We start from the raw sequence: 12,917 nt of genomic DNA on the forward strand, positions 1-12,917 counted from the left end.
GGGCGGGGGCCAGCAAATCTTGCGCACATGTTTTGGGGTTGTGAAAAATTGGGAAGATTCTGGGCGGGAGTATTCGCAGTCTTAGCCAGGAAGTGGAGGAGGGAGTGGACCCGGACCCTTTGGTGGCGATATTTGGGGTTTCAGACAAGCCGGAGCACATGGAGAGGAGGAAGGCCGATGTCTTGGCCTTCGCCTCTCTGATTGCACGGTGACAAATTTTGCTGGAGTGGCGGTCGGCATCGCCACCAGGGGTAGCGGCATGGTTGGGTGACCTGCACAACTTCCTGCGGTTAGAGAAGATAAAGTATGAGTTAAGGGGCTCAGAAGGGGAGTTTGAGAAAAAGTGGGGGATGTTTGTGACCGTGTTTGAGGAGCTGTTCGTCGCGCGAGCGCGGGGTGGGGGGGGGGGGGCTTTTCTTTATGGATAGATCTGTTGTGGAGGGGGGGGGGGGCTTTTCTTTATGGATAGATCTGTTGTGGACTAAGGGTTAGAGATTAATTGCTATGATTAGCAAGCAACCTCTTTATTGTTCCATAATGTGTCTACCAGAATTGTAGATCTTTCCTGTCCAGCAATTCCTAATGGTATTAGATACATCATTACGTAATTTTATTTGCAGTGTGTCAGCATGCACAAACATCACTCTTTTGTTATAGATGTAAAATAATATTAAAATACAGGATATTTTTATGCTCGCACCTGAAACTGATTAGCATATTCAAATGTTAGTACACCAGTTGAACATTTAAACTCAAAGTTCCAAGGCTCTGAACACTCAACGGTTGACATTGTACCCATATAGGGAAGAAAATTAATTTTAGCAATAGAACACACTGCAACTTACACTGTACAATATACACTTCATTTAAAACAGCATATTGTTGGCTTAGAAAGGGAGTAAAACTGTGGGAGATCCACAAGTAATTTTCTGGAATATATAGTTTCCTGAACGTGGGAGTTACATCTTTCCTCACCTAATTGTCGGCAAAACTCTCTAACCCTTTGCCCCTCCACTTGCTTGTCTAACCTGCCCTTAAATGCATTCATACTATTCACCTTAACTAATTCCTATGGTATAAAGTTTCACATTCTCATTACTCTCGAGGTGAGGAAGCTTCCTCTGAATTCCCTTTTAGATTTCTTGGTGACTATCTTGCATTGATGCCTTCTAGTTTTACGCTTCACCACCACAGGAAACATTCTCTCCGTGACCACTTCATCAATACTTTCCATAATTATAAAGACCTCTCCCAAGTCGCCCTCAACCTTGGCTTTTCAAAAGAGACCTAGCCTGTTCATCCTTTCCTGATAAGTGCAACCTCATTTCTGTTATCATTCTTGTAACCCTTTCTGCATTCCTTCAGTGCCTCTATATATTTTTTAAAAATAATATGGTGACCTAAACCGTGCAAATTATTCCAAAGTTTGATACAAGTTTAACATAATTGTTGACAAAGTCATAGAATGGATGCAGCACAGAAAGAGACCATTCAGCTTGTTGTGCCCATGCAAGAGAAATTCAGTTAGTCCCACTCACCCACCTTTCTCCTGTAACACTTAAGTTTTCTTTCTTCAGGTAATTATCCAATTCTCTTTCAATGAGACAAGTGGATCTGCTTGCACCACAATCTCAGACAGCGCATTTCCGATCCTAAACACTGAATCTGTATTTGTTTGTCCTTTTGTCACATTTGAGCCTTTTGCCAATCCTCTTAAATCGGTGTCCTCTGGTTGTTAATCCTTCTGCCAATGGAATAGTTTCTCCCTATCTACTGAGTCTAGATTCCTCATGATTTTGAACACCTTTATCAAATTTCCGTTCAACCTTTTCTAAGAAGGACAACTCCAGCTTCTCCAATCCATCCAAGAAGTCCCTCATCCCTGGAATCACTCTCATAAATCTTTTCTGAAAATTATGAAATTGTGCACTGAACAATTTAAGTCTAGGGAGGTCTTGTGGCGGGCAGCGTCCCTTCCTCTGAGCCAGAAGCTCCAGGTTCAAGTCCCATCCCAGGACTTGATGACCAGCGAAGGGATATTCTAACGTGGCTGAGCATCAACCTGCAAAATCCTTCTAACATACCAATGGCAGGCGGTAAAAGTAGGAGAGATTCTTGGTCAGCCACGCTTGATGGGGAGTGGTGCCCCTCAATCTACAAACCTCTGGCAACAGGCTAGCGGCTTGTTCCAGAAAAAACCTCCCGATGAGAACAGATGAAAGTCTGCCTTGTGCATCTAGGGCACGAAAAGACACAACAGTTCAAGTCTACTTCATTAATATGATCAAGAAAAGCAGTGGTTTTAATACTGACCCATGGAAACCCCATTATTTTTTTAAATATAAATTTAAAGGACCCAATTATTTGGAGTTTGTACATTCTCCCTATATCTGTGTGGTTTTCACAACCCAAAACAATGTGCAGGGTAGATGGATTGGCCATGCTAAATTGCCCCTTAATTGAGTCCTCTAAAATTTATAATAAAAAGGTTTGGCAAAAATACAGTGAAAAGTATCCATAAGAAATCGACTAAATCTGGCACAACCAGGCAGTTTCTGCAATCTCTCACAGCCATGTGCTGTACTGCACGTCATATTTGATGACGGTCTACTTAGTCTGGATAATAACACCTAAAATTACAATCGTGACAAATAGAGGCTTTTCTTAGACACATAATCTCAGCGAGAAATCATTATATAGATGTCGTTGTAAACATTCTAAAACTGTAGATTATTGTTCGTCACCAGTGTAAAGATAAACCACTGATGTTTGTGGAGGGCCACAATGTCATCATTCAAAATGGATTTTAATTTGAAAAGTAGGTTATGGTCCAAGTGTGATGTCTCAAATCCTTTTGGAAGTCCAGTTAAATAATTACCACTGGAATGATAAATGCACCAGCTTCAAATGACTCATGGTCATTCAACAACTTTTTATATAATTATATATATATATAGCTTGGTTGCATTTGGGTGGCACGGTGGCAGTGCTTAGCACTAGTGCCTCACAGCACCATGGACCCAGATTCAATTCCACCCTTGGGTGACTGTATGGAGCTTGCATGTTCTCCCCATGTCTGCGTGGGTTTCCTCCAGGTGCTCCAGTTTCTGCAGGTTAGGTGGATTGGCCATGCTAAATTGCCCCCTAGTGTCCAAAGGTTGGGTGAGGTTACAGGGTGACGTTACGAGGAAAGGGCCTAGGGAGAGTGCTCTTTAAGAGGGTCGGTGCAGACTCAATGGGCTGAATGGCTTCCTTCTGCACTGTAGGGATTCTATGATGTTATAATTATTTTCAAAAATGCAAAACCTTCCTTTAGACAATATGCTACCCCTGTACAAGTAATGACACTCTTTTCCAGCTCTTTCATGAATCTCTAAACAGAGGAGAGTCTGAAATGTGAGCCCATAAGTTATAATTTTACTTCCATGCTTGCTTGCCCCTTTTCAGAAGCAGATTAACCATAGTGCTACACACATTTCCATTTAAGTATGGAGCTTTTCTTCCCTCTTCTGGTCACATATAAAACTGCAACCAAACCCCACAAGATATGGTTCTGACCATCGGAGCTCAGCAATATAGCTTTCATTTTAATTCAGTATCAAAACCATAGATGCTTGGTTGAGAGGGGAGGGGGTAATGAATTTTCAATCAATGGAATTTGTCATGACATCTCAAAAGGATCGATTTCTTGTGTAGTTCCACAAGTAACTTGCGCAAGTGGCTATTATGTATGATCCTTGACAAGACAGGCTCTTTGTCATGGAGGGAAACACAGCAGATCAATCCTGCCCTTATCCGACATCCACAATTCCAGCAAGGGTCACTGAAAAGCTATCGGGAACAGAAATGTTAATCAGCAATTGTTAAGGTCCCAGCAACTCCAAAGGCAATTCTACTACTGGTTCGGCTAGAATCTTGTAACTCCAGCGCAGATCACAATTGAGGCGTTCTTTGTCGGTATGGCAGAATTACTTAACAGATAAACTCAATCAGTGAATGCCTTTGCAATTAACATTCTAAAATTTTGGGCACGATCGTATTTCAAAACAGTCAGCAACAACAATAATAGGAATATTTTGGGAGTACCAAACTGTTTATCTGGTTAACCGAATCAGTCATCACTATCTTGTACTGTATAAGGCTTTAAATCAGTTAGACAGTAATAAGGTCACTGCCTTCAGAAATGCAGATTCTATTCACACTGAAAAAAGCTCCAATCTGTCAGTTTTACAATGAATTCTGAGAACCCCTAACCTAACTACATGCCTCTTTCCCTTATGTGACTGACCAGAAAGTCCAGGCCATTATTATATGCAAAGCACCCAGTAATTTATGTATATTGTTCTAGCAATTGACTATCTCTCCAATGCAGTATTACACAATGCATTAGTTATCCACTTAAGGGGTGGGTTGAGCTCAGTTGGCAGGACAACTGGTTCTTGATGCAGAGCAAGACAACAGCTTGGGTTCCATTCCCATACCGGCTGAGGTTATTCATGACGGCCCCGCCATCACAACCTTGCCCCTTCTTGCCTGAGGTAGTGGTGATCCTCAAGTTAAATCACCACCAGTCAACTCTCCCCCTCAAAAGGGGAAAAGCAGCCTCTGGTCATCTGGAACTATGGCAACTTTACTTAATTAACTCTATTTGTGGACCTGATAATGAAGCACTGCCTTTACAAGAGAAAGCACAAATAGGAAAATTCAACATAAATGTTCAACACAAGTTCAAATACAATAAAGTCAGAAAAGGGTGGAAATACAGATGGTTAATCAGGAACTAAAAAATACGTTAATGTTTCAGAGAAAGACCATTTTTAAAAAACTATTCAGAGGAAAGGTCTTTTTCCAAAATAAATGACCTGTATATTTCCAGCACTTTGCTTTTGCTCAGGTTTCCTGCATTTGCAATGTAATTTTAACCTAAAAAAGCTTGGTTTCTTTTTCAGACTGTTTATGCATGACATAACTGAACCACAATCAGGCAAAATTGCTTCATCGCTGTTACAGATTGCACTGATTCTGTGAAGCATCAGCTCGTAAAGGTACCAAAAATCAGAAAGGTTGTGGATTTAAGGTCTACTCAAGACTTCAGGAAATAATTTATATTAAAACTCCAATCTGGTGCTACATTGTCAGAAGTGCTGGGTTTGGGTGAAATGTATTGGGGTTGTGAAAAATTGGGAAGATTCTGGGTGGGAGTGTTTGTGGTCTTAGCCAGGACAGTGGAGGAGGAGGAGGTGGACCCGGACCCTTTGGTGGCGATATTTGGGGTTTCAGAGAAGCCGGAGCTCATGGAGAGGAGGAAGGTCGATGTCATGGCCTCCGCCTCTCTGATTGCACGGCGACAAATTTTGCTGGAGTGGCGGTCGGCATCGCCACCGGGGGTAGCAGCATGTTTGGGTGACCTGTACAACTTCCTGCGGTTAGAGAAGATAAAGTATGAGTTAAGGGGATCAGCAGGGGAGTTTGAGAAAAGTGGAGGATGTTAGTGACCGTGTTTGAGGAGCTGCTCGTCGCGTGGGGGGTGGGGGGGTGATGGGGAGGGGGGGTGAGAAAGGAGGAAAATCTGTACAAACTGTATAGTTGATTGTTGGGAAGAATGTTTCCCGGGGTGTTTATTTGCTGTAACTACTTTGATACAAGTTTGAATAAAATGTGTTTAAAAAAAAGAATATAACTACTGTACCTATTCAAGGGTGTCCAAATATCCTCACAGCTTATTCATGAAGTACAGTGAGTTCCTGTGCCCTCAACTGACCTTACTAACAGATTATCTGGTCAATTAGCTAAATTGCTGTGCATATATTTGCTGCCGTGTTTGCTGACACAATAAAAGCAATAACACTTTAGAAGTGATTCATTGGCTGTCAAGCACTTTGGCATGTGCAAAGGATGGAATAGTTTAGTATATAATTAATAAAAACTATTATCCTGCCTGCTTATAAAGCTCACCGTTTCCCACCGATCCGATATTAGGCAATTATTATTACTACTGTGTTAAACAAACATCCTTTTAATCAGATAATGGTTGGCTGATTTTATAAAATATATAATTTGGTAATAACCTCAGATTCGGACTCAGAATCCTGTGCATGCATTTCAGCTGCAGCTGTATGGGAAACTGCAGCCAGACCTGGAGCCTCACCAGCAGCAGACATGGTGCTTTCAGACATTCCTGAAAACAAAAAAAAGCATTGGCCAAATGCATGGTGTACTTTCAAAAACATCAACAAAGGAACACATTAAAGAACCTACATTTAAAACAGCAAGGCACTAAATGCAAGTTGAAAGGAAAATATCTTAACTAATGTTTGCTGCAAGAGCTCGTCTAGACAACTTATGGCACCACCCACAAATTGTATACATTTTAATATTAATATGCAAAGTCTGGTTGGCTTAGTTTCTGATTTATGATTCTTTAAGCTGAATTTATTGCCAGGTTGCAACCCCCACCCTATCCTACTATCTTCCCTTCCAACCCTACAACCCACTGTTTACAGCCAACCATTAGCCGAGAGTCATGATTGAACTGGCAGTGGCCAATCCAGTGTCTGCTTTCAAAACACAAGCAGCTCCAGGGTAATCATTATTTCTAAATTAACAATTACTCTGCCACCCCTCCACAGGAAAATCGAACACATGTATTTTAGTACAAGTGACATACTCAACACAGTTATAAATAATACATTAATACAAAAGCCAAACACTGCGGATCTGCGATCTGAAATTAAAACAGAAAATGCTGGAAATACGCAGAAGGTCTGACAGTATCTGTGGAGAGCCAGAGTTAACATTTCAGGCCAATGCCCTTTCAGCAATACCAGACCTGCTGAGTAAATCCAGCAATCTCTGTCTTCATTGTACATAAAGAATATGTTGCGCTATTTGATGTTAGGTTCACAGCACACAATTTCCAGGCAATGACCATCTCCATCAGGGGAGAAACTAACCAATTCCCGTTGAGATTCAATGGCATTACTATCACAATCTCCCATCTACCACTTAGAAGGGCAAGGGCAGCAAATGCATGGGAATACCACCGCCTGCAAGTTATCCTTACACACATCCCAACTTGGAACTACAATCGCCATTTCTTCACTCTCGCTGGGTGAAAATCCTGGTACTCCCTTCCTAGCCATGTTGACGGTGAACTTACACTAGATGGACTGCAGCAGGTCATTGTGGCAGCTCAAATTCACCTTCACAAAAGCAATTAGGGGTGAACAAGTACTGACCGTGTTAGCGATGCTCAAATCCCCCAAAACACTGTAATTTTCTGAATATAATACACATTTATTTCCTATATCATACATGGTAAGAAATAATAGCACTTTTTCTTTTTGCAGCCAGCATTTGTGAACTTAATTATTGAAAGAAACAATGAAGCAGCTACTGAAACATTTTTTTGAGAGTTTTTACATGGAAAGAAACCTCAAAATGCCGTTTGCTGTCCCCACATAGTTTCCACAGATCCTCAAATGTATGTTATCTCTGTCATAGCCGTCATCGTAAATGGTATCACCATATATATTGTCTTCATCCACTACAGCAGCAGCAGCATCCCCGTGAGCAGTGTTTCCCAAACTATTGTCCATTGTACTCCATTTTAACATTTGAAAATTACAGAAACCCCAGGAGCCAGCAAAATCAAAGCAATAAAGTAGGACAGTCAAATTCAGTTTGTAGTTAAAATTTAAGTATTATAGACCAACATTTAACAATTCATCATATAAATATGAAAATCTGTGTTTTTAAAATACTTTGAAAAAATATTTTATGTACTCGTGTAAGTTTCAACCAAATGGTTCATATTCTCTGGTGACAGGAGACTCAGTAAAGTTTTTCTATTCCCCTCCCCCATTCAGTAAGCAGCCTCTCTTCTAAATCTTCTAAAGATGAATTTGGCATCTTTGAATTTGTCTATATATGTGTTTCTGGAACAGACCTCTTCATTCACCTGAGGAAGGAGCAGCGCTCCGAAAGCTAGTGACATCGAAACAAACCTGTTGGACTTTAACCTGGTGTTGTAAGACTTCGTACTGTGCTCACCCCAGTCCAACGCCGGCATCTCCACATCATCTCTTCTAAATGACCTTCCCCCATTCACTCAGCAGCTCTACTTCCAAAGTCCCTTCACACCTCACACACCCACTCAGCAGTCCTCTTCCCAACCCATTTGCACTTTTTCCTAATCCTCCCCTCTCCCATTAACTCGTTCAGCACCCCCTCTTCCCAACAACATGCTCACTCACTCACCAGCTCCTCTTGTTTTGGTTTACCTGCCAGTGCCGTGAAGCAGAGCCAATAGCCTGGGGTGTGGAGATTGTACAACAGGCAGTTAGGAACAGAAACATAGCAAAGTCTGATGCTGCATTCACTTTTCCAGCTCAGTCGCATGACTTCCCTGGTTTTTCCTACACTCTGTGGCTGAGTGACACTTGCCAGCTTCTGCTTGTGCGGAGCTGGTCCTCAAACTTTTCGCAGCCACTCAACCATGTCCAGAAAAGTAGTTTATGAAGTTAAAGAGGGCTTTGGAAACCTTGCCGTTTGAGTGCAAGCCACTGAGTAAGTGTCTGGGGGTGAGTGCAAGTCTTCCTGGCACCCAATCTCAGTTATCTCACTCACTATCACCACCACACAAGCACATATACTGACCCTCTCAAACACTGTGCATTTTTATTACTTTTTTAAAAACTTATCAATTTATTGCTGAGACATTGATGTACTCTTGCTCAGCAATTGCTCCTTTCCTTAAAACCTCAATTTGTTTTTTAAAAAAAACATATTTAATGCTGTGCCGAACCATATCATTCTGAAATTTGCTCATTGGAATGATAAATATGCAAATATGACCTCCCCCACCTTGTCCCACCCCAAAGAAAAAGATTGGACAAATTGGGTTAGGTAATGGATCTAGTTCTACCTATCGTATTCATATTTCAATGAGCATCATTTATTTTGTCTTTTTATTGTATTTGATGGTGGAGTGAGAAAAATAGAAAACTTTTGACGTATTGATTTCTGCTTCAGACTTTTGGATCAGCCGTTTCAACAAAAGACATTCCACCAGGGATACTTTATCTCTTTAAAAAGAGGAAAAGGAAAATATAGTAAGTGAAAGGCAGAGAGTGGGGAACAATTTTGACTTAGAAATAAACTAAGTAAACTGCGATGTTTTACTTCTTTTACCGTCTCTTTATATAGATGCAAAATTGTTCTATGCTAAATTGGCATCAAACCCTTGATCTTTCAGGTATACCCACTACTTCATTAATAAAGAGTCACTTTGACTGCAGAAGTTTGGGTGCTTGTTATACATTAACTTCTCATTCATGACAGTCCAGGTGCAGCTTATACTGGGATTGTATTACACAGAAATGTTATAGCGCAGAAGGCAACCATTCAGCCTCTTTGTCCACACCAGCTCTCCAAATGAGCAATTTATTTCTCCCTGTAACACTGCACATTCTTCCACTTTAGATAACAATCTCATCGATTTTTAAATATTTTGACTGAGCCTGGCTTCCCCACACTCTCAAGCAGTGCACTCCACACCATTAACACTTAAGCGAAAAAGCTTTTCCACATAATAATAATCTTTATTGTCACAAGTAGGCTTACATTAACACTGCAATGAAGTTACTGTGAAAAGCCCCTACACAGTCGCCACATTCCGGTGCCTGTTCGGGTACACAGAGGGAGAATTCAGAATGTCCAATTCACCTAACAGCACGTCTTTCGGGACTGTGGGAGGAAACCGGAGCACTCGGAGGAAACCCATGCAGACACGGGGTGAACGTGCAGACTCCACACAGACAGTGACCCAAGCCGGGAATCAAACCTGGGACCCTGGAGCTGTGAGGCAACAGTGCTAACCATTGTACTACTGTACTGCCCATGTCACTGCGGCTCCTTTTACCATTTACTTTAAATCTGTGATTCTCATTCTCGACCATTTCATCAGTGGAACAGTTTCTCCCTATCGACTCGGTCCAGATCCCTCATGATTTTGCATATGTGTCAAATCTCCTCACAGCTTCTTTCTTCTATGGAAAAAAAAGTCCCAACCTCTCCAATCTTTCCTCATAATCAAAGTTCATCATCCTTGGAACCATTCTTCTGAATCTTTTCTGCACACTCCCCAATGCTTTCATATCTTTCCTAAAGTGTGGCACCCAGAACTGGACTCTACACTTCAGGAGGCTGAACTAAAATCCTTTACAAATTCAACATAACCTCCTTGCTCTTGCACTCTATGCCCCTATTAATAAAGCCTAAGATACTGTATGCGTTATTAACTGATCTCTCAACCGATCCTGCCGACGTCAATGAATAATGCACATATACACTCAGGTCCCCCTGCTCCTGCACCCCTTTAGAGTTGTGTCCTTTATTTTATATTGCCTTTCCTTGTTCTTCTTATCAAAATGAATCACCCACATTTTTCCTCATCAAACTTCATCTGCCACCTGTACGCCCCTTCCATCAACTTGTCTATGTCCTTTTTGAAGTTCTACACTATCCTCCTCACAGTTCACAATACTCAGAATGTTCCGAATATTATGGTAGCTAATTGAGGGATACTTTATGAACTAGAGAGATTAAATGGCAGTCTAAATATAATCCAGGAAGTTCAACACGGATGACAAAATTGTATTTACCTTCAGGCTTCCCCCTATTGGTGAGTTTATCTATCTCCTTGGGCAATGATAACATTCTTTCTTGTTGAGCAAGAAGGTATCAACAGGATCTGTGGAATTACCAGCTGGCTATACTATTGCACTTTCCAAAAGATTACCCTGGATTCAAGGAATTCAACTGTAGAGAAAGTGCCTACCAAAAATTAAAGATCATATAATGTCATGTGAGAGTACCTTTAAGAAATGGGTGTGTATATAAATATCTGTAGTGAGAGCACCTTTAAGAAATGGGTGTTTACTACTGCAGTGCTTTCAGAGAGTGGGTGGAGCTGGGCTGTCTCAGCTTTTTACTTTCGTTTTAGGTTGTTTGCTGCAGGATGTTTTATAGTTTTGTTTTCAGAGCTGGATAGCTGCAGTCACAGCCAGAAGGTGTACGAGTCTCTCTCTCTCTGTAATCTAAAGAATGTAAATCGATCCTTTGGTGATTTAAAACTAGTAACTGCTCTCAGTAGTGACTTTAACATGATGTGCTTCTGTTTAAAGGTTTTATTCCCAATCTTATGGATGTTAAAAGGACAGCTTAAGGATTACTTAGTGTTGTATTCTTTGGGGGTTATATTTGAATTGATGGTTGCCAAGATGCTCACTGTATGTTTTAAAAAGGTTAACTTGAGTTCATAGAATAAACATTGTTTTGCTTTAACAAATACTTTTCCATCTCTGCTGTACCACATCTGTAGAGTGGGCCGTGTGCTCCCCGTGGGCAGCACGGTAGCATTGTGGATAGCACAAATGCTTCACAGCTCCAGGGTCCCAGGTTCGATTCCGGCTTGGGTCACTGTCTGTGCGGAGTCTGCACATCCTCCCCGTGTGTGCGTGGGTTTCCTCCGGGTGCTCCGGTTTCCTCCCACAGTCCAAAGATGTGCGGGTTAGGTGGATTGGCCGTGATAAATTGCCCAGAGTGTCCAAAATTGCCCTTCGTGTTGGGTTGGGTTATGGGGATAGGGTGGAGGTGTGGACCTTAGGTAGGGTGCTCTTTCCAAGAGCCGGTGCAGACTCGATGGGCCGAATGGCCTCCTTCTGCACTGTAAATTATATGAAACTCTATACCACAACCTATTAAAAGTTGTGGGTCAGGTGAACTCTTTGGGGTTCTCTAAACCCTGGCCCATAGCAACATACACGTATGGGGGTTCATGTATAAGTTGTGAACAAAGCAGTTGCAAATATCAACTATCTGCAAATAACAGACACATTAAAATGATTCACAATCACATCATAGTATTCTGGAAAAAGGTGATAATCATTTTCAATGAGAGATCCAATTGTTTAACATACAAACACAATCACGTTTAACTATGCAGCTCACTTGATAATTGCCACAAACATTGCCATGGAAGAAAGTAGGATGCAAACTTTGAAAATGGAAAAACATGGCAATTAATTTCATTACAATCTATGTTCCACTTTGCCACTTAATAAAATATACAGAGGCCACTAGAATTTGAGACATGTAAATGCTGGATATTCCCTACTTCAACAACCTCAACTAGCATGAAAATATATTAAATTAAGACTTTTTAAAAATTCAAGATTGAGCTACAACACTCATTGTCCAGGAATGAGAGCAACTCATCCAATTTTTGTTTGAGATGCATTTGCCAGACCATACTATACAGGGAGCATTTCCTTCTCAATCAAAAGAATGGATGACCAAGTACCATATTACCCAAAACAACATATATGGAATGACCAAGGCTGATTTTTCCTCATATATCCTTCCTCTCTGTGGAGAGCTGCACTCCACCACACATTAACTCAAAATAACTCAAAATATGCAGGAGGCAAAACATAAACCGGAGAGTTTATAATTTCATAATACTGGTATCTAGATTCAAACATACTAAGCTAGCCTAAGCAACATATGGGAAAAGTTTATCAGACTCTAAATCTGAAAAAAAATCAATAAAATTAAAAATAAAGCAAATCCTAAAGGTTTTGCTATTTAAGGTTTTGCTATTTAAAAGGAACAAATTAAATTCCCTAATGGCTGAAATAGAAAAAAAGGCATTCAAAACTAATGGAAGAGAACATCACAATATGTTTTTGATATTAGGAGGTCTCCTTTGGCAAGAATTTGGTCTCTCATTAAGTACTTTACTCTTGAGCACTTAAGAATTAAGTGTAAGAATTTCAGATATTGCATTTCAGATAATGGATTTTGATTGATGGGGAATCATATTGCACTGTGAAAGAAGACCTTGGTTTCCAGGT

The 12,917-nt window shown here is 40.8% G+C and overlaps 1 protein-coding gene across 10 annotated transcripts in view; it reads right to left on the reverse strand.

The window, feature by feature from the left end:
• The window catches only part of arfip1 (ADP-ribosylation factor interacting protein 1 (arfaptin 1)), a 278,354-nt gene that overhangs the window by 171,648 nt on the left and 93,789 nt on the right, over positions 1-12,917 (reverse strand). For 8 of the 10 annotated variants that reach the window (XM_072496038.1, XM_072496047.1, XM_072496045.1 and 5 more), the window contains exon 2: positions 6,069-6,178. The exons of the other annotated variants lie outside the window; for them this stretch is intronic. In XM_072496038.1, the coding sequence (XP_072352139.1) occupies positions 6,069-6,176 (108 nt within the window). In that variant the 5' untranslated portion in view covers positions 6,177-6,178. The remainder of the gene's footprint in view (positions 1-6,068; positions 6,179-12,917) is intronic. 10 annotated transcript variants of the gene reach the window in all.

The sequence above is a fragment of the Scyliorhinus torazame genome, chromosome 3 (genome assembly GCF_047496885.1).
Source record: "Scyliorhinus torazame isolate Kashiwa2021f chromosome 3, sScyTor2.1, whole genome shotgun sequence".
Classification (NCBI taxonomy): Eukaryota; Metazoa; Chordata; class Chondrichthyes; order Carcharhiniformes; family Scyliorhinidae; genus Scyliorhinus; species Scyliorhinus torazame.